This window comes from Artemia sp. Qi Xiang Cuo, chromosome 1 (genome assembly GCF_049724085.1).
Source record: "Artemia sp. Qi Xiang Cuo chromosome 1, ASM4972408v1, whole genome shotgun sequence".
NCBI lineage: Eukaryota > Metazoa > Arthropoda > Branchiopoda > Anostraca > Artemiidae > Artemia > Artemia sp. Qi Xiang Cuo.
In genome coordinates, this window is record NC_142794.1 from 48422904 (window position 1) to 48450619 (window position 27716).

General features: G+C 32.3%; 1 protein-coding gene across 1 annotated transcript in view; it reads left to right on the forward strand.

The window, feature by feature from the left end:
- Positions 1–19151: 19151 nt before the first annotated feature.
- The window catches only part of LOC148956414 (uncharacterized), a 68861-nt gene continuing 60296 nt past the window's right edge, over positions 19152–27716 (forward strand). Inside the window, exon 1 of the mRNA XM_089108042.1 lies at positions 19152–19299. Within this exon, the coding sequence (XP_088964168.1) occupies positions 19152–19299 (148 nt within the window). The remainder of the gene's footprint in view (positions 19300–27716) is intronic.

Consider the following 27716-nt stretch of genomic DNA (forward strand, 5'->3'; position numbering starts at 1 on the left):
GCGAAGGCCAGTGATATGAATCACAAAAAAGAATCATCTCAGGTTTCTGCTGCTGCTGCTGTAAAAAAATTAAATATAGAGGATTTGTATTCATTTGTATTGAAATTTGGAAATATATTGCCCCACTCATATCTTTAACAAAGTAAACGACTCATAAAATATCTCATGGAAAGTGGTCAAGATCATATTCAAGTTGATAGCAGTGGGAAGGGGATTATAATTCAGGGCAAGAGCTATAATCTACTTGATTTAATCTATGATATGGTGACCAATCGTAAAGGACTATTATCATTTGACACTCATATACGCTACTTTCTAAATAGATTATAACTTAAAAACCGCATTATTAGCAATGGGCGAAAAAGATGAAAAATAAATTAACATACTTCAACAACACCATAAAAATATAAAATGAAGAAGAAGAAGATTTTAAATAAATTTTGTAAAATGCTAGCACATCCAGTAAAAACTTTACAACAAGGAGGAGGAGTACGCCATTGAAAGCTAGACAAAAGTGAAGACGTATCAAGTCAACTTCATCGCCAACATACCCACCAACCATCAGTATACAAATGGGTAGTGGATGTTACACTCCACATTTACATTCAAAATGATTAAAGTTCTGAACCGTGTTTACGAAAATATTGGTGACGTGGGGAGTTTAAGTTCCCCCACCTCTCTTTCCAAAGTCACTGATGTTCACACTAAAAGTGTACAAGACTATCAACATAATGAATCAAGTTACACTCTGCATAGAAATCATAGAATTCGTGCTGATCATTATCAAAAAACTGAAGCCTTTTTCCCATTGCATATGATGCAAACAGATCTCTTAACTCTAGATGAGATTCAAAGACGTCACAATACACCGCACAAGTACATTCTACTTGCAATCAGTGTTTTTAGTCGCTATGCATATGCCATTCCATTGCGATCAAAGAGAGGTGTTGAAGTTGCTCAGGCCGTTGAAAGTATTCTTGAACAGGATTCGTAGAAAAAAATTCAAACGGATCGAGGTAGTGAATTTAAAAATCCCCATGTTGCAAAAGTACGAGTGAAATATAATACACTGCTCTATCATAGTCATAGCCCTATGAAGGCTGTATTTGCTAAACGATTGATAAGAATTATTAGACTTTCAATCTCAAGATATTGTAGAGTGAAAAATACACCTTCTTTTACTAATGATCTATATAATATCATGTTGATCTATAATCAACCACTCCATCGTTCACAGTCCAACTAGACCCCAATGAAAGATCATAATTCATATCATGATACATGTGACACATTTCTTAAATAGTATTCCAATGAAACGATTGTCAAGAAGAAACAATTCAATGTTGGTGATACTGTTCGAATTAATAGAACAACTAATGTTTTTGAAAGGGGAATTACTTGTGGTCCACAGAACTTTTTAAAGTGGCAAAAATCCTAGACACTAAACCCATAACTTATTGTTTGCGCGATACCAGAGATGAAGAGATTCTGTGCGGCTTTTATGACTATGAACTACAAAAACTTAAAAATAATAGTGAAATATATCAAATTGAAAAGATATTAAAGACTCGTACTCGCAGAGGTAGGAAATAGTTACTTGTTCGGTGGCAAGGATACAACTCTGATTTTGATTCTTGGATCGGTGTTGAAGATATTGACAATGCCCAATGATTTCTATATAACTTTTAAGTCCAACGTTTCTGATCCTCTCTACAACGACTTGAATAAAACTAGTGATTTTTGGACGAAACTCTCCCCCGCCTTCAAATTCGATGACGGAAAGTATGAAGTGGTGCTTGTTGACTTTATTTTCAGAAATACCTATGATATCCTGAGAAAGGATCGTGTGTATGACATAAAAGTTATACCATTCGATTGGTCACTCTTTGTCGAGTATGAACGGGTTGAAGAACTTAAATCTGGCAATTATTCAACTGCCAACTTGAAATATGTTGGATACGTCGGTACGAAATTTTTTATTTGTACAATTGATACAACTATTTAAAATCGTAGGAATCGTCCATTTTATACAGAATAGATATTGGAACACAACAGGATTTACACTATCTTATCTGTTGACACTGAAATAATTATTCTCAATGATAATCTGAGAGACGTTCCTGGCTTTAAACAGAATATGATCAATGGGAAAAACGCTGGCGCCGTTTACGGGATGGATCAAGTTATTTTTGCTGATTATCCACCTGGTTTCGCCTCGGACTCTTGCATATTTCTCTATGCATCTTTTGTGGAAAGATCGAGAGTTGGTAAGTCAAATGTCCCCCTCCTACGTGTTTTTGAACAAAAAACAACCCATGAACTTGTTCATCACTATAGTATAAAGCATCTTCTGTATGTTCCTGTAAACACTTCGCATTTGGAACTCTGTCAGCTGATACTAAGAAGTGAATTAGGTGATCCTCTAGCAATAAAAAAAGGTTTAGCAGTGATTACATGTCATTTTCGACCCATTGTTGGCGACGCCACCTTAAATGAACAATAGGAGATTTCCATTTGTCTGCCCCGACATCGATTGCTATATTGGTGCTCGGAGTTCACGTTAAATAGGCAATGGGTCGGAGTACTACAAGGGGCGTACTACAATATCTGGCTATGGTCTTGGTAGCTAGTTTGCTAGGCTATTTTGTTTTGCACTACCCCTTGCCAGAAAAATTATTGCACCTGCTGCATCAAATTTTGCTGCCTCAACACTACAGGACTGGGGATCGGATGAGAATTTCAAGGAGAGTGTTAAGGAAAATATTAGATCTTCGGCAAGAGCCGTTGGTGAGCAATTAAAATCTCGGCAAAATGGGAAGGGATTGAAAATGATGCATGCACGTCATTCACTCATCAGTCTCCACCCAGGCGGGAAGCGAAGGACACCAACAAGGACTTTGAGAAAAAAAACGAGGAAGACCAATAAGAAGAAGAAAAAGAAAAAGGTTGTTAGATCAAAGAAGGATTACTTCTCCTTAGATGACTATCTCCTTCCCAAGGAATCACATCCATCAATCAGTCCCTCACTGAATCTGTTCAATGCTCAAAATGTTGATGTCAGAGTCAAGTATGGCTACTATGAACAATTTCATCCCCAAAAACCCCTCTCGGAGAATATACACTTTCAAATATTTTCCAATGAAGACTATTTCATTGATTTGTCATCAACATTTATTGACTTAAATGTTGCGGTGAATAAAAATGCAGATAACATAACTCCAACTGCTTCCCACGATCTATTCTTTGAAAACAGTATTATACATAACATGTTCAAACATATTACTATGTTCATTAATGGAACATTTGTGAGCACTAGCAATAAATTGTCGAACTCTGCAAGCTATATACAATTTATGATGATGACACCAGAGGCATACAAGGAGTTGAGAGGACAATCATTGGGCTATGAATATCGATCAGGTGTTGATACTGACGGTGAGTTGACTACTGCAGTGAGCCAGGAGTATCATTTACTTGGAAAATCAAATCATGAGATATTCAATATATCCCAATGGTTACCCCCCAATGTCAATATTGAAATAAAGTTGCAACTGGCCCCATCGAATTTCCTTTTGAGAAAAACACTTTGGCAGCATCCGATACAAATGTCATTATGACAACGGCAATTCTCCACATCCAAAAACAACAGGTTATGAGCTTTGGTTCATTGGCAGTGGAAAAGCTAAGAGCCAAGGCAACAACATTAAACTTCTTGTCCCCCATACAATCACCAATCAACGTCAAATTGCCACCGATTCTCGTAGCTATACCGGTTCATCATTTATCAATGGAGAAATCCCATCAAAATTGACTTTGGCCTTTGTGAAGAGTGGCTGTGCCGTTGGATCCTGGACATGATTTTAATTTTTTCGGTCTATCTTGCCTTGTGTTTAAAGTGAATGGTATTCCACTGTACACTCTATTATTTGACAAAAAATCCTAGATAACTTTGTACGAGTTGACCATGCAATCCCTAGATCATGACTCCCAATTATTTGAAACTGGAATAACCGATTCAATGTTTTCAGAAAATCATGGTGTAATTTTTTTGGACTTGTTGGGGACCCAGGATATGAGCATAGTACGAACAGGGAATGTACGTTTAGAGTGCACATTTGCCGATGCTTTGATTTGAGAGTATCACGTTAATATCATTGAGTCAATTTGAAACCTATTGGGAGATCACACCCGACGGCAGTGTTCTACTAGACCTAGCACCATGAACACAAACCAAATAATCAACGTATTTAGTATGGATCTATACATGTCCCAGTATAAGTCCTATCGCATGCCATCAGACTTCATTGAAAAAATTCCAAGTGTTAACAATACCCTAATCATTGTTAATAGCAGTCCATCGACTTTGAAGACAGGCCATTGGCTATGCATCTTTCAAACAGCGAAGAATATTGAATTTTTTGATCCTTTCGGTCTGTCGTATAAATTCTACACTCCACACATCAGCAACTTTATTGAGAGCAGTGGGAAAACTATCATTCAAAATCAACTAAGAGTACAGGATTTAACGACTAAGACATGTGGCTTTCATGCACTACTCTTTTTCATGTTCAGATGTCGTGGCTATACCTACAAGCAGTTTCTCGACATTTACGTTGACTTACCTCTATTGAACGACTTTCTAGTGGAAAATATACTTACAAGCGTGTTTAATTTTGATTTTAGTGCCCTACGAATAAAATGTTCTAAAAATGTATGTTAAATTGTTTATTAATAAAAATAATGTATGTACATTATAAGAAATGATTTTTCTACTCTTTAGATTTCATCTTCTACTAGGTATAGTTATTTGTCGATAACAACTAATGCAGGTAGATTATCTGAATTCACAGTATACTGAACCTGATGTGATGCAATGTCAGGGTCGCATTTTCTACAATAGAGTGTAACTTCACTCTTGTCATATCTCTTTGAATAATCAATCATACTATTCTCATTCATTCTGCAGAATTCACATGTTTCAATTTGTTTATTTGACACAATGTCTTAAACAGTTTCCTCAAGGGGCAAATCACATTCTGTCACAGTCAAATAGAAATCAGTGGGCTTATAATCGTAGTAGTCATTGTCTTCACAACGATGATGTAGAAACCAAATTCTTTTGTTGTTCCGACAGTTGAATCGCTGACCCGGCTCCTCCTCCCAAAACAATCTAAAACCACGACGATACCAATCTCTTAGCAATAAACTAAAATCACGTTTAGGATTCTTTCCAATCATACCAGGATATGTATTCTCCCATTGATTACATTTATCATAGTGGCAATTAGAGCATAGGTGTCTTCTAGGGTGAGAGTCACACACCTCTTCAAGACAGGAATTACAACCTTTAATTTGTACAGCATATCCTCTATGCAATTTACACGGGTTGTATAATCTACGCTTTTCATCATACTCATCAATCATTGTACAATTCTCACATGATCGCCAGCTGCCCAGTGTGTACATGCATAGCGGACATGTAGGGAACATTTTTAATGTGTTGACACTCTCACTGCCACAATGAAACTGAGCTAGCAACAACAAATTGAGTGGGATAGAGAGAGAGAGGAGTAAATCATCCTTGAACACCATGGAAGGAACATAAACCCTTAGAATAGCATAGGAAGGAACATAGTGCTATAGAAGTATAACATAGGTGTGAGGGGGTACTCACTCTCTTTGAAAAGGTGTAGAGGTCCCATAGAATAACATAGGAAGGAACATAGCGCTATAGAATGGCATGAGAGGGAACATAAAGTCCTAGAATAGCATAGGAAGGAACATAAACTCCTAGAATAGCATTGGAAGGAACATAGACTGCTAGAATAGCATAGGAAGGAACAGAGCGCTATAGAATAGCATGGGAGGGAACATTATCTCCTAGAATAGCACATGAAGGAACATAAAATCCTAGAATAGCATAAGAAGGAACATGACGCTATGGAATAGCATGGGAGGGAACATAGCGCTATAGAAATGGTACTTAGTCCTCTACTTATATTTTTATTACATATATTAGGAGGTTCGCCCACTAGTCAATACCTCGATCTTTACGCTAAAGTTTGAATTTCGTTCCAATTCTTTAAAAACAACCCCTTAATCACAAAGGCCGTTAATTAGAATAAATAGCGAAGTATTGACTATGTTGCTCCTTACTTTCAATTGAAAAACTTTTTTATTTTTTTATTTAATTTCTGATCGTTTTTTAAGTAATGCTGGAAAATCTGGCTTCCCCTTCATAGCAATATCCCTTTCCCCATGAAAACTTCCTCCATGGAAAGATCCTCCCACATACCCCTCCCCCCCACTACCAGAAAAAAATCGCCCTTGAGAACGTCTGTATACTTCCCAATAACCAATACTATATGTAAACATTGGGTAAAGTTCAAAACTTTTAGCCCTCCCCCCGGCCAATTTGGGGGATTAAGTCATACTAAAAGAATATTAGTAGTAAGCGCCCAATTACTTTCAACCTACACGCAAACCTACGCCTGAGGCATAGATAAGTGTGTATGGTTGAAAGTAATCGGGTTACCAGGGTCATTTGCCTATTACAATGACCTTCCGGTTTTTCTGGTAGGTAATTCTAATCTAGAGGTCAATACATCTTTCAAAGAGGAACGAGTACGCAATACCGGTCCTAGTGTGATTGATTTTTTGGACAATTGCCTTTAGTCAAGAATAGTTTGTTAGCAGCGTGTCGTTGCTAAAGCTAACTCTCATTGGAAAAAAGGGGTATAAAGCTTTTTTGTTTTGATAAGAATTGCACAATGAATGTATTGTTTGACTTGAGCATTTTTTTATGAGCAAATCAGAAGTTGTTCAATATAAGATAACTTGATTTGCGATTGGGATTTGATTAAGAGTAAGGGTTATGTTATTTTTTGTTGTTTAAGAACTATTTTTGATTTTCTTACAACTTTTTGTATTTTGCAAGAATTGTTTCTGCTTTGTAACAATTATTTTTGGAATATGTTTGAATTTTTTGTATGCTATAATAACTATTTGGGATGTTGTTAGAAATTGAGTGTCTTGAAGCATGTATTTGATATTTTGTACTAAGTATTTTCTTACTTTGTTAGAAATATTGTGTATTTGTTTAAATTGTTTTTTTATTTACTAAGAATAATTTTTGTTTTGTAAGACCTATTTTGGATTCCTTAGAAATTTTTATATTTTTTAAGAATTATTTATGTTTCATAAGAACAATTTTGATTTTGTTTGAACTTTCTGTATTGTGTAATAACTATTTTTTGACTATATAAGATATAGTTTTGATTTTTAAAAAGTTCAAATAGTTTTGCAACAACTATTTTTTATTATTCTATTAATCTTTTGGTGATTACTAAAATATTTTTTTATTTTGTATGAATGATTTTTGTTTTTTAAGAACTATTTTTGGAATTTGTTTGAACTTTTTGTATTATGTAATAACTACTTTTGGTGTTTTTAGAATTTTCGTGCTCTGTGACAAGTATTTCATATTTTGCAGAAGCTATTTTTAATTCTGTTAAAACTATTTTGGATTTGTGTAAAGTATTTTTTATATTTTTAATAATAGTTTTTGTTGTTTAATAACTATTTTTGATTTTATTAAATATTTTTGTATTTTGCAAGAATTGTTTCTGCTTTGTAAGAATTATTTTTGGAATAAGTTTGAATTTTTGTCTGCTCTAATAACTATTTGGGATGTTGTTAGAAATTTAGTGTGTTGAAGCACGTATTTTTTATTTTTTACAAAGTATTTTATATTATGTTAGAACTCTTGTGGATTTTTGTAAGTATTTTTGTATTTATTACTAATAATTTTTTTTTTGTAATAAATATTTTGGATTTCTTAAAAATTTTTTTATTTTTTAAGAATTATTTATGTTTTTTAAGAAATGATTTGGATTTTTTTTTAACTTTTATATTCTTTAAGAACTATTTTTAATGTTGTTAGAAATCTTTTGGTTTTTTAACAAGTATTTTATATTTTGCAAGATCTATGTTTTATTATGTTAAAACTATTTTGGATTTGTCTAAAGTATTTTCATATTTTTTAAGAACTATTTAATGAATTTTCTGAGCTTTTCATATTCTTTAAGAAAAGTTTTCGATTTTTTTAGAATTTTTGCTATTTTTGAAAAGCATTTTATATTTTGTAGTAACTATTTTTTATTCTGCTAGAACTATTTTGGATTCGTTTAAAATATTTTTTCTATTTTGTAAGAATAATTTTTGTTTTGTAAGAACTATTGTAAGTAAGTAACAAACTCTTTATTGATTTCACCTCTTGGATATACAGTACAGATATTTCATTCAAGAAATTATGAGAAAATCGCAAGTAAGTAACTTTTTTTCTCTATATCACAGACAATTTTCACTTAGCTAAATTATTTATAAATGTAATTTAAGAAATTATTAAAAAAATATCAGTAATTAAAAATTTATTTCTTGAAGTCAACTCTTGGATACACAATAAGGAAATTTCATTCAAGAAATTATGGAAAAATTGTAACTAAGTAGCAAATTCTTTCTTTAATCCAGATGCGGGACAAACAAAAAAGAATTTTTGATAAAGATGCAGTGACAAAATTCTAAGTGTGCAGCACACTCTTTACTGTTTTTACAACTTTGGTGAATGTCAAGTATAATTTTCTAAAAAAAAAATGGAAAAATACACAGACGAAGAAGCTCATCCTTTATTGCTTGCGTGTATAGGAATTCCCTTGTTATTTGCTTACATGTATAGGAATTCCCAAGTTATTTGCTTGCGTGTATAGGAATTCCCTTGTTATTTGCTTGCTTGTATAGGAATTACCATTTTATTTGCTTGCTTGTATAGGAATTCCCATGTTATTTGCTTTCGTTTATAGGAATCCCCCAGTTATTTGCTTGCGTGTATAGGAATTCCCATGTTATTTGCGTGCGTGCATAGGAAATCCCATGTTATTTGCTTGGATTTATAGGTATTGCCACGTTTTTTTGCTTGCGTGTATAGGAATTCCCATGTTATTTGCTTGCATGTATAGGAATTCCCATGTTATTTGCTTGCATCTCTTTGTGAGCCTCTTTTGGCTGTTTGTGTCTTTCCGGGCAATGTGTCTCTTTGTTGGATGTGTGCGTCTCTTGTCTCTTTGGGCTGTGCCTGTCTTTGAGCTGTTTGAGTCTTTTTGTGCTGTGTGTGTGTCTCTCTGAGCTTTTTGAGTCTTTTTGATCTGTTTGTGTCTCTTTGGGTTGTTTGAGTCTTTTTTGGAATTTGTTTGCCTCTTTGGGCTTCTGTCTCTTTTGGCTGTGTTTTTTTATTTTGGCTTTGTGTATATGTATTGGCTGTTTGTGTCTTTTTTGTCTGTTTGTCTTTGTTTTGGGTGTTTGTGTCTCTTAGGTGTAGTGTGTGACTATTTGGGCTTTTTGTGTCTGTTTGGGACTTTTGTATCCTTTTGTCTTTGTGTAATTATGGGCGGTTGGCTTTTTTTTGGTCTTGTGTGGTTTCTTTTGTCTTTGTTCGTCTAGTTTTGGGGTTCATATAGTTTGAATGTTTTAGTCTTTTTTATCTTTGTTTTTATGTTTTATATTTTTGAGTATTTTTTGTGCTGTGTTTTTGTATTTGGGCTTATGTCTCTTTGGGGTGTTTGTGTGTCTTTGGGTTATATTTATCTCTTTGTGCTGTCTGAGTCATTTTGGTCTGTGTGTGTGTGTCTCTTTAGTCTGTATATCTCTTTGTCCAGTTTGTATTTTTTTGGTCTAGGTGTATTTATTTTGGCTGTTTGTGTCTTTCATAGGACATTTTTGTATATTTGGGCAATTTATTTTTCTTTTGAGGGTTTGTATATTTTTGGTTCGTATTTGTCTGTATGGGCGTTTTTTTTTGTCTTTTTGAGCTGTGTGTGTGTATCTTTGGGCTGTGTGTGTCTCTTTAGTCTGTGTCTATGTATCTTTATCCTGTGTGTTTCTCTTTAGGCAGTGTGTTTCTCTTTATGCTCTATATCTCTTTTGGCAGTTTGAATCTGTACGGTATGTGTGTGACTCTTTTGGTTGTTTGTGTCGTTTTTGGATTTTTGTCTGTCTGTTGGTTGTGTGCTTCTGTTGGGGCCGTGTAAATCTCTTTGAGCTGTTTGTGTCTTTTTTGGGTGTGGGTGTCTGTGTGTGTTGTGTGTGTCTCTTTAAGCGTTGTGTGTCTCGTTGGACTCTGTGTCTTTTGGGGGTGTCTGAGTCTCTTTGGTCTCTGTTTGTTTCTTTTGGCTGTTTGTGTCTCTTTGAGCTCTGTATGTTTCTTTCGGCCTTGTGTGTCTCTTTGCGCTATGTGTCAATACGTTTAAGCAATAAATATCTTTAAGCTTAACCCGTCTTTATTCTTTAACATACTTCTATTGTAAGCATGTAACAAACTCGTTCCTGAAGTCACCTCTTGGATACACAGTGTAGAAACTTCATCTAAGAAACTGTGAAAAAAATTTACTAAAGTAACAAAATCTTTCTTGAGTTCACCTCTTGAATACACAATACAGAAATTTCATTAAAGAAATTATGAAAAAATTGTAAGTAAATAGCAAATTCTTTCTTGAATTCACCATCTGGATAAACAAAAAGACATTTAGTTAAAGAAATTATGACAAAATTTTAAGTAAGTAACAAACTCTCTTGAAGTTAGTTCATGGATACACAATGCAGAAATCTCATTTAGGAAATTAAGAAAAGTTTTTAATTAAGTAGCAAAATCTTTCCTTATGTCCACTCATGGATATGAAAAAGTAGCTATTAAGTAGCAAATACTTTTTTGATCTCACCTGCTGTATAAACAAAAAAGGACATTTTGTTGAAGAAACTAATGAAAAAATTCAAAGTAAGTAAAAAACTTTTTATTGTTTTCATGACTTAGATATACGATGTAGAAATCAAATTCAAGAAATTATGAAAAAATTTGCAGTCTAAGTAGCAAATTCTTTTTTGAATTCACCTCTTGTATAAACAAAAAGACATTTCGTTCAAGAAATTATGACAAAAATCTAAGTAAGTAAAAAACTCTTTATTGTTTTCACGAGTTAGATAAACGATTTAGAAATTAATTTCAAGAAATTATGAAAAAATTCTCAGTAAGTAACAATTTCTTTCTTGAAGTGAACTCGTAAGTAACAATATAATTCTTGAAGTCAACTCTTGGATACACAATACGAGAATTTCATTCAAGAAATTATGAAAAAATTGTAACTAAGTAGCAAATTCTTTCTTGAATTCATTTGTTGAATAAACAAAAAGACATTTCATTCAAGAAATTATGACAAAATTCTAAGTAAGTAACAAACTCTTTATTGTTTTCACGAGTTAGATATACGATGTATAAATTAAATTCAGGAAATTCTGAAAAAATTCTCAGTCTAAGTAGCAAATTCTTTCTTGAATTCACCTGTTGGATAAACAAAAAAAACATTTCATTCAAAAAATTATGAAAAGATTCTAAGTAAGTAGCAAACTCTTTATTATTTTCACGAATTGGAAAAACGATGTAGAAATTAATTTAAAGAAATTATGAAAAATTCTCAGTAAGTAACCATTTCTGTCTTGAAGTCAACCCTTGGATACACAGTACAGAAATTTCATTCAAGAAATTTTGAAAATCTTTGTAAGTAAGTAACAAACTCTTTATTGATTCCACCTCTTGGGTATACAGTACAGATACTTCATTCAAGAAATTATGAAAAAATCGCAAGTAAGTAACTTTTTTTCTCTTTATCACAAACAATTTTTACTTAGCGACATGATGCAGAAATTTAATTCAGAAAATTATGAGAAAATTCTCAGTAAGTAACAATTTCTTTCTTGAAGTCAACTCTTAGATACACAATACGGGAATTTAATTCAAGAAATTATGAATAAATTTTAACTAAGTAGCAAATTCTTTCTTGAATTCACTTGTTGAATAAACAAAAAGACATTTCATTCAATAAATTATGATAAAATTCTAAGTAAGTAACAAACTCTTTATTGTTTTCACGAGTTAGATATACGATGCAGAAATTAAATTCAAGAAATTATGAAAACATTCTCAGTCTAAGTAGCAAATTCTTTCTTGAATTAACCTGTTGGATAAACAAAAAGACATTTCGTTCAAGAAATTATGAGACAATTCTAAGTAATTAACAAAATATTTATTGATTTCACTATTTACTTATGAGATTTATAAATTAAATTCAATATTTTTTTAAAAAATTATAATTCTCTTAAGAAAATTACTTATGTAATTATACTTATTTATAAAAAAAAATAAATTTAGTTATTTAAATAATTAATAAATTATTATTAAGTAACAAACTCTTTATGGTTTTCAGTAGTTAGATAAACGTTGTAGAAATTAATTCAAGTAATTATGAAAAAATTCTCATTAAGTAACCATTTCTTTCTTGAAGTCAATTCTTGGATACACAGTAGGGAAATTTCATTCAAGAAATTTTTAAAATATCTGTAAGTAAGTAACAAACTCTTTATTGAGTCCACCTCTCGGATATACATTACAGATACTTCATTCAAGAAATTATGAAAAAATCGCAAGTAAGTAACTTTTTTTTTCTCTTTATCACAAACAATTTTCACTTAGCTACATGATGTAGAAATTTAATTAGGTAAATACATGAAATAATGTTATTCTTAGTTGCTAATTCTTAATAATTTCTTTTATCTTATTTCCGTAGTGCGTATCCAGGAGTTGAATTCAAGAAAGAAACGGCTAACCACTGATAATTTTTTAGGTAATTCTTGAATTAAATTTATACATAATTAATATATTTGTAATATTGGTGTGATAAAGAGAAAAAAAAAAGTTAATAACTTGAGTTTAATTAGCAATGTAGTTTTTTTAGTATATTAGATGACCATCCACGTGTTGACATCAATAAAGAGTTTGTTACTTACTTACAATAGTTCTTACAAAACAAAAATTATTCTTACAAAATAGAAAAAATATTTTAAACGAATCCAAAATAGTTCTAGCAGAATAAAAAATAGTTACTACAAAATATAAAATGCTTTTCAAAAATAGCAAAAATTCTAAAAAAATCGAAAACTGTGCTTAAAGAATATGAAAATTTCAGAAAAATCCGTAAATAGTTTTTAAAAAATATAAAAATACTTTAGACAAATCCAAAATAGTCTTAACAGAATAAAAAATAGTTCTTACAAAATACAAAATACTTATTACAAAACAAAAAGATTTCTAAAAAAATTAAAAATAGTTATTAAATAATATAAAATATAAAAAAAAATACAAATAAGTTCTTAAATTAAATAAATAATAATTAAAAAATACAAAAATTTATAATAAATACAAAATATTTATTAAAAAAAAAAAATTATTCGTAGTAAATACAAAAATACTTTACACAAATCCACATTAGTTCTAACAGAATAAAAAATACTTGGTGCTAAATACAAAATACTTGCTTCAACACACTAAATGTCTAACAACATACAAAATAGTTATTATAGCATACAAAAAATTCAAACTTATTCAAAAAATAATTCTTACAAAGCAGAAACAATTCTTGCAAAATAAAAAAAGTTTTAATAAAATCAAAAAGATTAAATAAAAAAAAACAAATATAAAAATCACGATAAAATACACTTTACACACCTCCAAAATATAATTTGAATAATTAAAAATTGAATATTAATTAAAATAAATTATTTAAGATAATATCGGAAAGACTAACAACACCGAAAGTAGTTCTTACAGAATACAAAAAGTTCAAACAACTCCCAAAAATCGTTCTTAAAAAACAAAATACTTATTACGACCTAGAAAAATAATTTAGTAACCTCCAAAATAGTAAACGCAGAATAAAAAATAGATGAAACAAAACTAGAAGAACTAGTTACACTACTCAAACAGATCCTCTTTATTCAAAAATATTTATTAAAGAATATAAAAAGTTAAAACAAAATCAAATTGTTATTACGAAACATAAATAATTCTTAAAAAATAAAGAAAGTTCTAGGAAATCCAAAATAGGTATTACAAAATAAAAATTATTCTCACCAAATACAAAAACAATTTACACAAATCCACAATAGTTCTAACAGAGTAAAAAAATACTTGGTTCAAAATACCAAATACGTTCATCAATAAACTAAATGTCTAACAACATCCCATAGATTTATTACAGCATACAAAAAATTAAAGCAAATAAAATATAAAATTCTTAAAAAGAATAAACAGTTCATGCACTATACAGACGGGAATACTACCCTCCAAAATATTTATGAATAAACAAAAACTAACATAACCATTTCTTTTATTCAAATCACAACCGTAAATCAAGTTATCGTATATTGAACAACCTCTGATTGGCTCATAAAAAATGCCCACGTCAAACGATACATTCATTGTGCAATTCTTATCAAAAACAAAAAAGCTTTATACCCCTTTTTTCCAATGAGAGTTAGCTTCAGCAACAACACGCTCCTAACAAACTATTCTTGACTAAAGGCAATTGTCCAAAAAATCAATCACACTAGGACCGGTATTGCGTACTCGTTCCTCTTTGAAAGATGTATTGACCTCTAGATTAGAATTACCTACCAGAAAAACCGGAAGGTCATTGTAATAGGCAAATGACCCTGGTAACCCGATTACTTTCAACCATACACACATATCTATGCCTCAGGCGTAGGTTTGCGTGTATGGTTGAAAGTAATTGGGCGCTTACTACTAATATTTATTATTTTTTTTTACCATGATGAACAAAATGGCGATCTCAAAATTTTGATAGGCTGACTTTGGAAAGAAATGAGCGTGGGAGGGGGCCTAGTTGCCCTCCATTTTCTTTGGTCACTTAAAAAGGGCACTATAACTTTTAATTTCCGTTTGAATGAACCCTCCCACAATATTCTAGGACCACTGGGTCGATACGATCACCCCTGGAGAAAAAAAAAAAACAAAAAACAAATAAACCCGCCTCCGTGATCTTTCTTCTGACAAAAAATAGAAAATTCCACATTTTTGCAAATAGGAGCTTGAAACATTTACAGTTCTCTGATACGCTGAATCTAATGGTTTGATTTTCATTAAGGTTCTAAAGCTTTTAGGGGGTCTTTCCTCCTTTTTTTGAAAATCAGCCAAATTTTCTCAGGCGCGTAACTTTTGATGGGTAGGACTAAACTTGATGAAACTGAAATATTTGAAATAAGTATTAAAATCTGATATTTTTGATGCATCTATTGGTATCAAAATCCATTTTTTTAGAGTTTCGGTTACTATTGAGCCGGGTCGCTCCTTACTTACAGTTCGTTACAACGAACTGTTTGATAAAATAAAAAAACAAGTTTTTTCAACTGAAACGAACAGAAATTATTACGTATATAAAGGGAGTTGCCCCCTCCTCAACACCCTGCTCTTTACGCTAAAGTTTTTTAGTACTTTTAAAAAAGCGTCGTATTGTTCTAACTAAACGGCAATATTGTTTCAGGAGTAATTCTTAAGGAATTGGGACAAAATTCAAGCTTTTGCGTAAAGAGCGAGGTGTTAAGGAGGGGGCAGCCCCCTTTCTATACGTAATAATTTCTGTTCGTTTTAAGTTTTAATGTTGCTCATTACTTTCAGTTGAAAAACGGAAAAGAGAAAACAAGACACATAAAAACAATTTTTATAAGAATTCTGGTTAATTCCCCCAGTGTAAAGTTTCCCTTGACAAGTTCACTCCCTGAAAACTTCTCTCCCCGTGGAAAATTCCCCCGTAGAAAAACTCCCAGCAGAAAATTTGTCCCCCTCCCCACCCGAAAATGTGTGCATACATCCCAATAACAAATACTATGTGCAAACAATAGGCAAATCTATAACCTAGACATTTCCTCTGGGGCAGTGGGGGGTGGGGGTTTTTTAATGCTATACCTAAAGGCATATTTATTGGGCCTTTCAACTATGATGTCCAAAATGGCTATCTCAAAGTTTTGATCGGACGATTTTGGGGAAAAAAGGGGAGGGGGAGGGGGCCTAGTCATCCTCCAATTTTTTGGGTCACTTAAAAAGGGCACTAGAACTCTTAATTTCCGTTCAAATGAGCCCTCTCTAAATATTATAGGATCACCAGGTCCATACGATCATCCCTGGAAAAAAACAACAACAAGTAAACACGCATCCGTGACCTTTCTTCAGGCAAAAAATACAAAATTCCACATTTTTGCTGATTGAAGCTTCTAACCTCTACAATAGGCTTCTCTGATACGCCGAATCTGATGATGTGATTTTCATTAAGCTCGCTGGATATTTAGGGGTTGCTTCCCCCCTTTTTCAAAAATCAGGGGAAATGTCTCAGGCTCGTAACCTTTGATGCGTAAAACTAAACTTAATAAAATTTGTATATTTGAAATCAGCATAATAAGGCAATTCTTTTGATATATCTATTGGTATCAAAATTCCGTTTTTTAGAGTTTTGGTTACTTTTGAGCCGGGTTGCTTCTTACTTACAGTTCGTTACCACGAACTGTTTGACAAATGAAATAATTTGAAGAATCATAGTTACGAGCACCTCTGTTATATTTATTGAATTCCCTTTTCTCGTTTCATTCAATCATTGTACATTATCAAAATTTTTCTATTTTTAACACGCAGGATTGTTTTATCATGGGTGCGCGTTCGAAAAGAGTAAGGGTATTAACTTTTACTGCAGTGTAAGGGAATTAACCTCTTATACAATATTTTAAGCAACATCACTGGAATACTATCTACTACTACTACTAACAACTCACCACAGAACTAAGCCGCCTGAGGCCAACACAGCTACGCACGCTCCTCCTCCACTACTCCTCCTCCAATACTATCATATATGTTTAAATATTTTAATATGTAAAAAAAATCATTTGGAATAGGGATGGAAATTTACATTGAAATAAAATCTTGAACTGAAGAGCTTTCAACAATTAATATCATTATATCAAATATTCAGTTTGATTTGATTAGTTCCTTCCAAGACTGCTCAAGACACATATAGTTTACAGTAAAACGCCAATTATAGTAAGTTTTAATAAGGCATTATCCCATTTTCTATGGCCTTGGGAATTATGCATTGGGGCCTAGGAAAAAATACAAGGAAGACATGTTGCCCTTTTCTTAGTCGTGGTTATTGCATTGACTTTGATTTAAGTATGTAGCTTGACAGGAAACTTGGTAGAATCCCAAAGATCCGGTTTTGGGTACGCCTGAAGCACAGTTTATAGAATTATCCAGTAAGTTTATCAAAGATCATTTCTGGTCTTCATTCTCGGTGCGAACAAAAAGCTCCTCCCACTTATTTCTGCATTAGCGGGTTAGTGAGAAATGGTTATTCGTCAATCATTTCGTCAATCAATGAGAAATGGTTACAAAGTGCATTATTCGTAATTGCAAAATCAGAAAAAAACTTGGTGAGCCAGCCAAGTTGTTTGCAAGTGTCACATCTCACAGTTATGACTTAATTTATATACAAATTATGACTTAATCTATTATTTACAAACAGTTGACTCAACTGATTGGCCTTTTTAGAATTTTATAAAAAAGGGGGCGGGGGGTTGATGAAATTTGTGAAAATAAGGAATTGTTTCTTCTTCTAATAAGTGGTGGAGTAGGTGTGATGGTTTCAGGGGCGGATCCAGGATTTTTTTAGGGAGTGGGGGCGCAAAATAGGTTAATCCGACAAACTTACGTTAGGAGCAAGTTTAATTAATGCAAACTTGCGTTAATTAGGTAAATTACGCTAATTTAGACTACTATAGGGGGGCACCCCTCGCCCTCCCCTCTGGATTCGCCACTAGATGGTTTATCATTTTTTTTTTCGCGTCGTGATGTTTATTTTCTACGATATTTATTTTCTAGATAAGACTACTGTCGTTTTCAATCAATGTTTTCATATGGAATGGGCAGACCTTTCCTGAACTTTAAACAATAAACACCTCTGTTTGAAAATCTTTGCACTTTGTGAATTTAGATAGCGATGAGGGTTCCTGATTGAGACCAATTTTAGGACTTGGGTTCTAATTATTGGTTGCTGTGGTAAAAGTTGCCATAATAGCCCTATCCAAGAAAATACCAAACGTCTGTTAAGAAGAGTTTTTCGTAAAATTCTTAGGGAACTTTCAGAAAATTTTATTTGTACTGATCTTAAGTTTAATATGGCCTTTACTTTTCTTTAAAAAAACTTTCTTTTTCGTAAAGTTTTCGTAGTATATATATATATATATATATATATATATATATATATATATATATATATATATATATATATATATATATATATATATATATATATATATATATATATATATATATATATATATATATATATATATATATATATATATATATATATATATATATATATATATATATATATATATATATATATATATATATATATATATATATATATATATATAATAATATATATATATATATATATATATATATATATATATATATATATATATATATAGTTATATCGGTGCGTACAAACAGCTCCTCTCATTTGATCTGCCATCAGCGGTCCAATTACCCTGGAACGTATTTTGGCAGAAACTTTCTCAAAATGCCTTTGAAACCAACTTGAGACTTCGAAACCTATTTTTAATTCCTAAAAACATCTAATAATAACATTGCACTACTAACTTCCGATTTTCATGTATGTATTGGAATAAATTAATTTAAAATTAGTTTCTTCAAAATTAGTGTTCCAACGTTGAAGCTAAGTTTCGCGTCCAAGAGAAATCTAAATTTTCTACCCGTGAAAAGATCTGATGCCGCTTATGTTTATATCTGCAAAAACGTTCTCTGGAGCACTCGCACCTCGGTCCAGGTTTTTATAATGGGTGAGATAGGGAATGATCATACTGCTAATTTTATAAACTTTGGCCTGAAGGCCTCTGTAAAAATTCTTTAATCCATAAAGTACCAATATATCCTTGCAGGAAGTACATAATTTGTAGAGATTTCCAACATCCTGTGAAAGTACGTTCATCTCTAATGTCCTCTAATGAGACATTCGATCCAATTTTATTGCCCGGAAGCCACGATTCTTGTCTAGTATTGGTTCTATGAAAGAAAAAAAAATGCAAGCGAAGTTTTTTCAATGAGAAGCCATTCATAGTATCAAGTTACTTTTAATCCCTTAAAAGTCCGTTTATCAACTTTGAGGAGTAAAGACAGTTTCATGTATGAATCAATAAGGTTCTTTCATATAATGATGATGGTTTCACGGTTTATGATATTTTTATTAAGTTTTCGAGACGTGCGAGCAGAGTTTGATCCAAGAAATATTTTAAGAAGTGAAATCCAGGATATAATCATCAATCTCAAAGGTTTTGTTGTAATTTTTGAATTAGGTTTTATTTTCATTTGAAGATTTTATGCTTTAGTATTTTACAATTTTTGGCCCACAATTTTTTACTATTTCAATATATTAATGATGAAAGCATCAATATACTGTTAAAAAAATATTTTTAAGAAAATTAAAGACTACATTTAAGTATTAAAATGAGCAGAAACTATCTAATATAAGAAGTAGAGCCCCATAACTTGAAAATATTACTATACTACAACTACTACTAACAACTCACCGCAGCACCAAGCCACCTGAGGCCAACACAGCCAGGCACGCTCCTCCTCCATCTCATTCTATCCAAAGCCTCCCTTTTTACACCCTCCTTCAAAGTTCCCATTTCCTTTAAATCTTTCTTTATGAAATCCTCCCACCCAAGACGAGGACGACCTGCTTTCCGTTTAGTCCTAGACGGTTGGCCGAAAAGGACAATCTTCGGCAACCTGTCATCCTTCATCCGTAGAACGTGCCCTAGCCACCTCAACCTTTCTTTCATTATAGCCCTAGAGAGCGGCACTAAATTACATTTTTCATACATCCTATGGTTTGAAATACGGTCAGTCACATATTACTATTAGTTTAAAAAAACAAAGTTTTTCCGAGGGAAGTAAAGAGCGAAGTCGAAACTTAAAACGGACACAAATTTATACTTTACAGCCTATTGAGTATATATTAATATAACTAGTACAAATAAAGCAACTAATTATGTTTCCCTATGCTTTTATGATTATACAAAACTAGCGCTTTACTGAAAACACAAAAGTCAAGTATAAAAAACAGGATTATGTATTTAAGAGTCAAAAGTGAGTATTTAGCCTGACAACAGTAAACAAATCTATCAAGCTTTTCATAGTCTTACACCGGTTGTGACATTAGTAACTTTCAGTATACAATTAAAATTATCTTAAAAACATAGGCGTAAAACTAAATATTTTTTAATAACAGCAAAGTAATTGAACACCATACAGAAATACTGGATTGATTTATCAAGCAGCATTTTGCTCTCACCAGCTATAATACCAAAAGTGGGTAATATACAGTCATAAATTGTAAGAAATATGCTTTAGTATCACTTGAAATGAAGATCAAATAAGACACAATATGAACTCTGGAAATCCGATTTTTTCTCTCTATGCAAGAGTGAATTTCAAGCTACGATACAAATTCTAAAGCTAGTCTATAGTCCTAATACTATCAAGATGGCCTTAATTTGAACTTGTGTACAAACTAATCATGACATGTCCTTTTAAGAACCAAAACGAGATACAGTGATTGAACTGAGCCATTGTGCAGAAGGGATACCAAGTTAAACGTAAAAAAATAAAGAAATTCCTAAAATGGATTGTTGCTTTATCTTAAAAGGGATTGATACTATTTTAATTCTATAAAAAGTGTCCTTTATTGGTTTGCTTTTACTGTACCAAAACTTCTATATTATTTGTGTTTTCAGTAAAGCGCTAATTTTGTATAATCATAAAAGCATAGGGAAACATAATTAGTTGGTTTATTTGTGTTAGTTATATTAATATATATTAAATAGGATGTGAAGTAATAATTATGTACGTTTTAAGTTTCAACTTCGCTCTTTACTTTCCTCGGAAAAACTTTGTTTTTTTGAATTAATCTTTGTTCATTTTTGATTAAAATTTAATGCAGAAACAACGCTGCCATGATCTTTTTTATTTATACTGAATAATGTATGCTTGTTTTAAGTTTTAATGTCACTTCTTAGTTTCAGTTGTAATTTTATTTTAATATAATTTCAAATTATCACCGATCTAGGGGAGATAAGACAGCTCTAAAAAATACTACAAACAACCTTGACAGCTAAGAAAAACTTTTAGTCTATAACATAAAGTTCATTATCCATACTTCACAAAACAATACATGATTTTCAGGAACGTTTGTTTTTTGATGAGCAAAAAGCTGTTTTTAAGAAAACGCCTGAAAAAGCCATAATGAAGACAGGGCTTTATAAATCACCTACAGACTAGCAGAAACAAGAAGGCTACTCTAACAAAAGAAAGCTGTTTAAGGGCTCATTTAAAAGCTTATATTTATACCTAATCGCTTTTTATGCATTTGACTTGATAGCACATTCCCACAAAGTGCACTTTTGATTGTTTCCCCAACTTTTTTAAACGAAACAAATGCCTTTTCCAATGAAATGACCAAAAAAGGTGATTTCAAAACCTTGGCAAGAGCAAAAACTAAGGGGGCAAGGACGTCCCTTCCCCTCAATTACAACCGTTTGAACTAGCACACAGGCTTCATCACAGAGTGAAGTTTGAAGTTTCAATTCAAAACTGTTGATCAATCAAGCTTAACTTTTGGTAGATGGTTAGTTGAAAACTTTTTAGTTTTAAATAATTTTTTTCGTAATAATCTTTTACTCTTAATATGACTAGTTGATTTATGAAACTTACTAATAGGGTCTGGAGGGGAAATATATGTGAGGGGATCTTATAAGCCTCCAGTTAAGTGCTTTGGACCCTAATTATTGCAATGGTACAGTTTTATGCTTCCAAAGTCTTCCACTTAACAAGTGGTACCAAAAGTGCAGTTTTTAGTGCTATATGGCACTTTTGGATGGTAAGATTGAGAAAAAGCACGTAGATATGAGTAATAAGTTTAAAATCTGCCTTCCCAGGATATGCCTTAAAAAATGAGTGCATCACGCTTACAAAAATAGTGAATTTTCTGAAAAGTAATCATAAGAAGTGACAAACCATGATCGAAAAAAAAAAAAATTCAAGCTGGAATCGGACGCATGATAATCTAATTTGAAGTTTAGCGCTGTACTGACAGAACCACGCCTCTTATATGTAATTTAATATATTGGTGTTTATAGGACTTTACTTTTGTAGCTTATTAAGGGGGACTGTAGGAGGGAGTTGTAGGTGTTCTTGCAAACCTTCAGTTAAGAGTTTTGGACCATAATTATTACAATGATACCGTTTTATGCTTCCAAGATTTTCCACATAAGAAGTGGAACCAAAAATGTTGTTTTGAGTGCTATATCTCACTTACGAATGGTAGAATTGATAAGAAGCACGTAGATATGAGCAAAAGTTTTCAAATGAGCCATTAAACATCACTCTAAAAAGTTCTAGTAGCCCAATCGCCCTAGCTTTTCCACTTGAGACATGACACCAAAAGTGCCATTTTTAGTGCTATTTGAAACTTGAAGATGGGTGAATTTATAGGAAGAACGTTGATATGAGTAATATATTTTATATGAGCTATCAAAAATCTATCTAAGATGTTCTGGAAGCCCGCTAACCCAACGCCTCGAGTAACGGCATAAAGTGCCTTTTTCGTGCCGTGTGGCACCTGCAAACGCTGGAATTTATGCAAACCACGTAGTTACGAGAAAAAGCTTTTGAATGAGGTTTTGTGAATGTTTTTATGATGTTTTAGTAACCTGCTAGACCTGTAAAAAAGAAGAAAAAATGACCGTTTTAACATTTTTCAACTTTTAGTTACTATGCGCTGTGGTTTGATCTTTGCTAGGTTGCAGCTAATGTTTTAACCATAACAAAGAGTTCAATGCAAATTCTCCTCAGAAACCAGTTAAAATTAAAATCTGTGAAATCTAATAGATGGTAGAGTTTTTAAAAACCTAGGAGATATAAGCAATAGCTTATAGTTGAGCCATTAAACATCTATTTACGACGGTGTAGTAGCCTGCTAATGTTTCAGTGGCTTACTGTTGAGCAGATGAATCATAAGACACACTAAAAGATCTGGAACGAAAGTGGTTAAGAGAGGTTCTTGTAAGCTCTTAGTTAAGGATTTAGAAAACGGCTATAATACTGATACCAGTTCTCCGATCCCCAGCTTTTCCAATGGTAATGGGGAATCATAAGCTTTGTTTCAATCCTATATTATTTTAGTGAAAAAAAAATTGAAAAAAAAACACGTATATAAGAGGCCCACAATGTAAAAAGTAATCGTTTCAGATTCAACGAAAATTGTTTGTAATGTTTATCAACAACAAAATTGGAATTTCAACAGCTGAAATTGAATATTGGAGACCATTTTGGAATTCCATGGTCATTATTGAATTTCAAATTTGTTGAGGAACAAAAATGTTGAATTCCCATATACGAGTTGAACTTTCAATTTGTTGACAAAACAACATGTTGGACTTAAAAATCCCTATTGGATTTCCATCTTGTTTGCTGGATTTCCCGTTCTTTTATTGGATTTCCATAACTAGCGTTGTTCAATTTCCTAGGTCTACAGTCTAATATCTAGTGCTCAGGATTCAGTTTAACTTTCTTCTTTCTGAAGCATCAATAAATACCAAAAAATAATCTCATTTATTTTACAAGAACAGAAAATTACAACAAAAAATTTCTCCCAGATAATATGACACCTCTTAACGGCTGCATTTTTTCATGGTGGAAATCAGTAAATCAATGGCGTAGTCCGACCGAAGCAGGCCGACCGAAGACACTTGAGTAAGAAATATCTTTCAATGAGGAAAACAGTGACTAGCGGAACTGAAATGAAGATGAAATCAAATCGAGGCACAAATAAAAGAAAGACTTCCCACTTTTTTTCTACCTCCAGAGCTTAACGGTTGCAATAATAATGCCACGAATCCTGTCTTTTCTTAATACCTTTGACTCACTCATTAGATCTCATCAAATCTCTTGTTCGCCGCCTCATCAAATCTGTGTGTTATAAAATTAAAACCATGCAAAATAGTTCTTCTGCTTAGATGAAGTACAACAAAAATGTTTTCAGTTTCACAACTTTGCTCAATCCCAATTTATAAGGTTTTAAAGGATCTGTAAATACATTTCCTAAATTTGGAGGGGAAAGAAACAAAATTGATATGGTTGAAAATTTTACTCAAATAGCCGGATTTGCATTTTCGGAGCTAAAACCTTGAGAAAAAGAAACTGATAACTGAAAATTAAGGTAAAATGTTGTTTTGTCAAAATTTCAATAAGTATAGACCTGTCATATAGGCAAATTTAAGGACCCTCCAGAGGGAGAAGGAGTGGATATAGGTACTTAAAAATACCTTCCGTTGACATACATTGGTACTTATGTACTATCTGGAACACACGCTCTATATTATATAGGGAAGATGCGGGTTTCTTTCGAAACGAGTTTCTTTCAATAGAGAAATGGATTGTAAAGCGTGATTTCTTATTGGGCTTACAATATTTAAACTATTGTTTCTTGGGGTTTAGGGGGAAAAAGGTACCTAGGTTTGGTTAGGTATTTAATAAATGATACGCTTTACCAAAACCCCCCACCCCTAATGTGCAAATATAAGCTGAAATTTGTTTCTAAACTATTATATTTTTATCCTATTTTGTTTTACTTCATTAGAATCAACCAAACTTCAGAAACATAAATTCCACATTTGTGCAGATAGGATATCACAACCCCTACAATAACATTTTTTGATACGCTGAATCTGAAGGTCTGATTTATATTAAGATTTATTGACTTTTTGGGGGGTGTTTCTCCCTTTTTCGAACATCAGGCTCCCTGTTTTCAAAATCCTTTTTTCTTTTGAGGTTTGGAGCCTTTGGTGGGTAGATATTAAACGTAATAAAATTTATATATTTGCAATCTGCATAAAAACCCAATTCTTATGAATTGTTATCAAAATTCCATTTTTGAGTTTCGGCTACAATTGGGCTGAGTCGCTCCTTAATTACAGTTTAACACTATGAACAATTTGATAAAATTTATTGGGCTAAAGTCTTATTTTATAATTAATCCTGTAGCAAACCGGTGTTTTTGAAGCATGATTCATGCTATTAAAGTGTTATATTTCTGAGTCCAGTTGAAATGTACACTATTTTAGAAAATTCTCTTTTTTGGGGAAGCTTTTGGTTCCTTTACGTGTACGTAAAGGACTAAAATACCCTTACAGGCGTCTTCTTTTCTTCGATATATTTGCTTACTTGGTTATTCAGCGTAAGCGGCAAATTTATGGCAAATCCAGGGAAGAATTTTTTTTTAAAAGCTTTTTGGGTCTCATTACAAAAATGACGTTCATCGCAAAAACATAAATTGTTCCCAGAGAAGGATTTTCGTTATTAATTACAAAAAATTGAATTCAAAAAGCAGTACTGTTAAGGTTAGGGTAGCAACTTAAGAAATTTTCTACCTACAGAAACTCACAAAAAATGCATTTAAAAAAAGCGATTGTAAAAGTTAAAAGATAATGCTTGTTCATAAATTTCTGCGTGTTCATTTTGCTGACAAGAAAGCTCAACTTATTTCAAAGTAAAAATATATTTCCTTATTTTTTTAATTATATTTTTATACTCAAAATTCAATTAGCATTCCCCTTTTTCTGCTATAATTTAAATATTTGAATTGGACTTATGCTGAACATATTACTTTCAATAGTCAAATTTAAAATGATATTCAAGAAACTTCAAACTACTGTTGAAGTTCAAACCGTGTTGATTAATATAACCTATTTGCGTTGAAAATGTCCTTTTTTTTATTGAAAAGTACATAAATCTCAATAATTTCAATAATTTGTTGGAATTCAATAAGCAAGTCACAATTCCAACAGAAAAATTGGATTTGGTGTGTGACTTGTATGGATTCAATAAGCAAGTCACAATTCCTATAGAAAAATTGGATTTTTTTTGACATGTTTGAATTGAGCAAAAGATTTTTTTAGAAATCAAATTTTTTTTTTTACAGTGCAGCTTTTCCACATGAGACACGACACCAAAAGTGCCGTTATTAGTGCCGTTTGAACTTGATGATGGTGGAATTTATATTAAAGACGTAGCAATATCTTTTATATGAGCTATAAAAGATCTGTCAACGATTTTCTCGTAGCCTGCTAGTGTCACCCTTAGAGAAATAGCACAAAAAGTGTCATTTTAGTGCCATATGGCACTTACAGATGGCAGAATTTATAAAAAGCACGTTGATATGAGAAAGAGCTTTTGAATGAGCCGTTGTTTCTCACTAGACAGTTTTTTGAAAACAAGGTTTTCAACTTTTGATTACTATGGGCTGTGGTTCCCTCTTTGCTAGGCTGCAGCTGCCGCTGCAACCATCATGAATGAGCAAATAAAGCCTAAGACAGACAAAAAATACAATAAAAATGAACCTAAACCTAAAACATACTAGAATTACCAAAATTGAGGTGTAGGCACCACTCAGATCTATGCCCAAAGGACACAGTTTTAATTAAGCTTCACTGAAAACACAAATATTGGTTGAATTAAAGGTAATCAAGTTGATTACCGTTTAACTTTTTTAACTTGCCAGGAAGTGTTTATCTTCCATCTAGTGCTTCCCTGCAGGGTAGACCACCTCTTCGCGCCTTGGACAATCAGAGACGGAGCGCTGTAGCAATGATCTACTGACCTTCGGATACCCGTTTCTTTTGATATCGCATTCCCATATGCTAGCCATTTATGTGTTCACGAATTAAGCAAAGTTAAAAAATAGCCATTTTTCGTTCGCGGCTGTTAAAAACTATTTTCAAATCTATAGTTCTCCAATTACGAGACGAGAAGGGCTAGATATTCTGAAACTATTTCGTGATATTCTGATAATTTCGTGAATCAAGAGTAAACTCATTTCTTTCTGTGGTTGTAGCAAAAAGGCTCTTCCGAGATTGTTATCATTCTAATTGACTTGCAAAATAATAAATTACGTAGCAAAACTCTATCTAGGCGCACGGCGTGAAATGTGAAATCAATGCATATTTCGTGCCTATCTTAATTAAGCGAATGCCATGTCTTTGATTACGTATGCTAAATATTCTAATTTTTTCTCTTAATAATTTTAAATCAGCTAGTTGTATGAGTGTGTGTATGTGTGTATGTGTGTGTGCGTATTAACTAACGGGCTAATTCTTGAAGAAGAAGAAGAGGGGAATGGAGCAAAAAACTAGAAAAGTTTTTGTATCTTAATCAGATAGTGTTTTAACTTAGATACATTATAGGACTTTTGGTACTTATTTAGTAGCCGGTAAACATGTGACTAGAAGCGCATTGAAATCTCAATGATGCTATACGAAAAATTGGTTATGGCTTTCTAGTGAGGTATTGTTGACTCCATGACAAATATTTTTTATCATACTCTCTTATATTTCATTGGTATTACCCAAACTTCACTTCTTGTGTGCTTACCAACTACTAAATAAGTGCCGGGCTTTTTTCTGCTCAATTATTTTCTGTGAAGTTAATATCGTAAAAAAGGGGAAATATAAATTAAGTTGTCAGCACGTACTTTAAATGATTGAAGTGGACAAGTATTTATCCAACATAATAGTAGGAGAAAAGTAAGTTTTGACGGAGTGGAGCAAAAAATTGGCACATTTTTTTTTACTTTATAAAATAGTGGATATTGCACATGGAAAATAAATCCTGTTTTTATAGATTAACA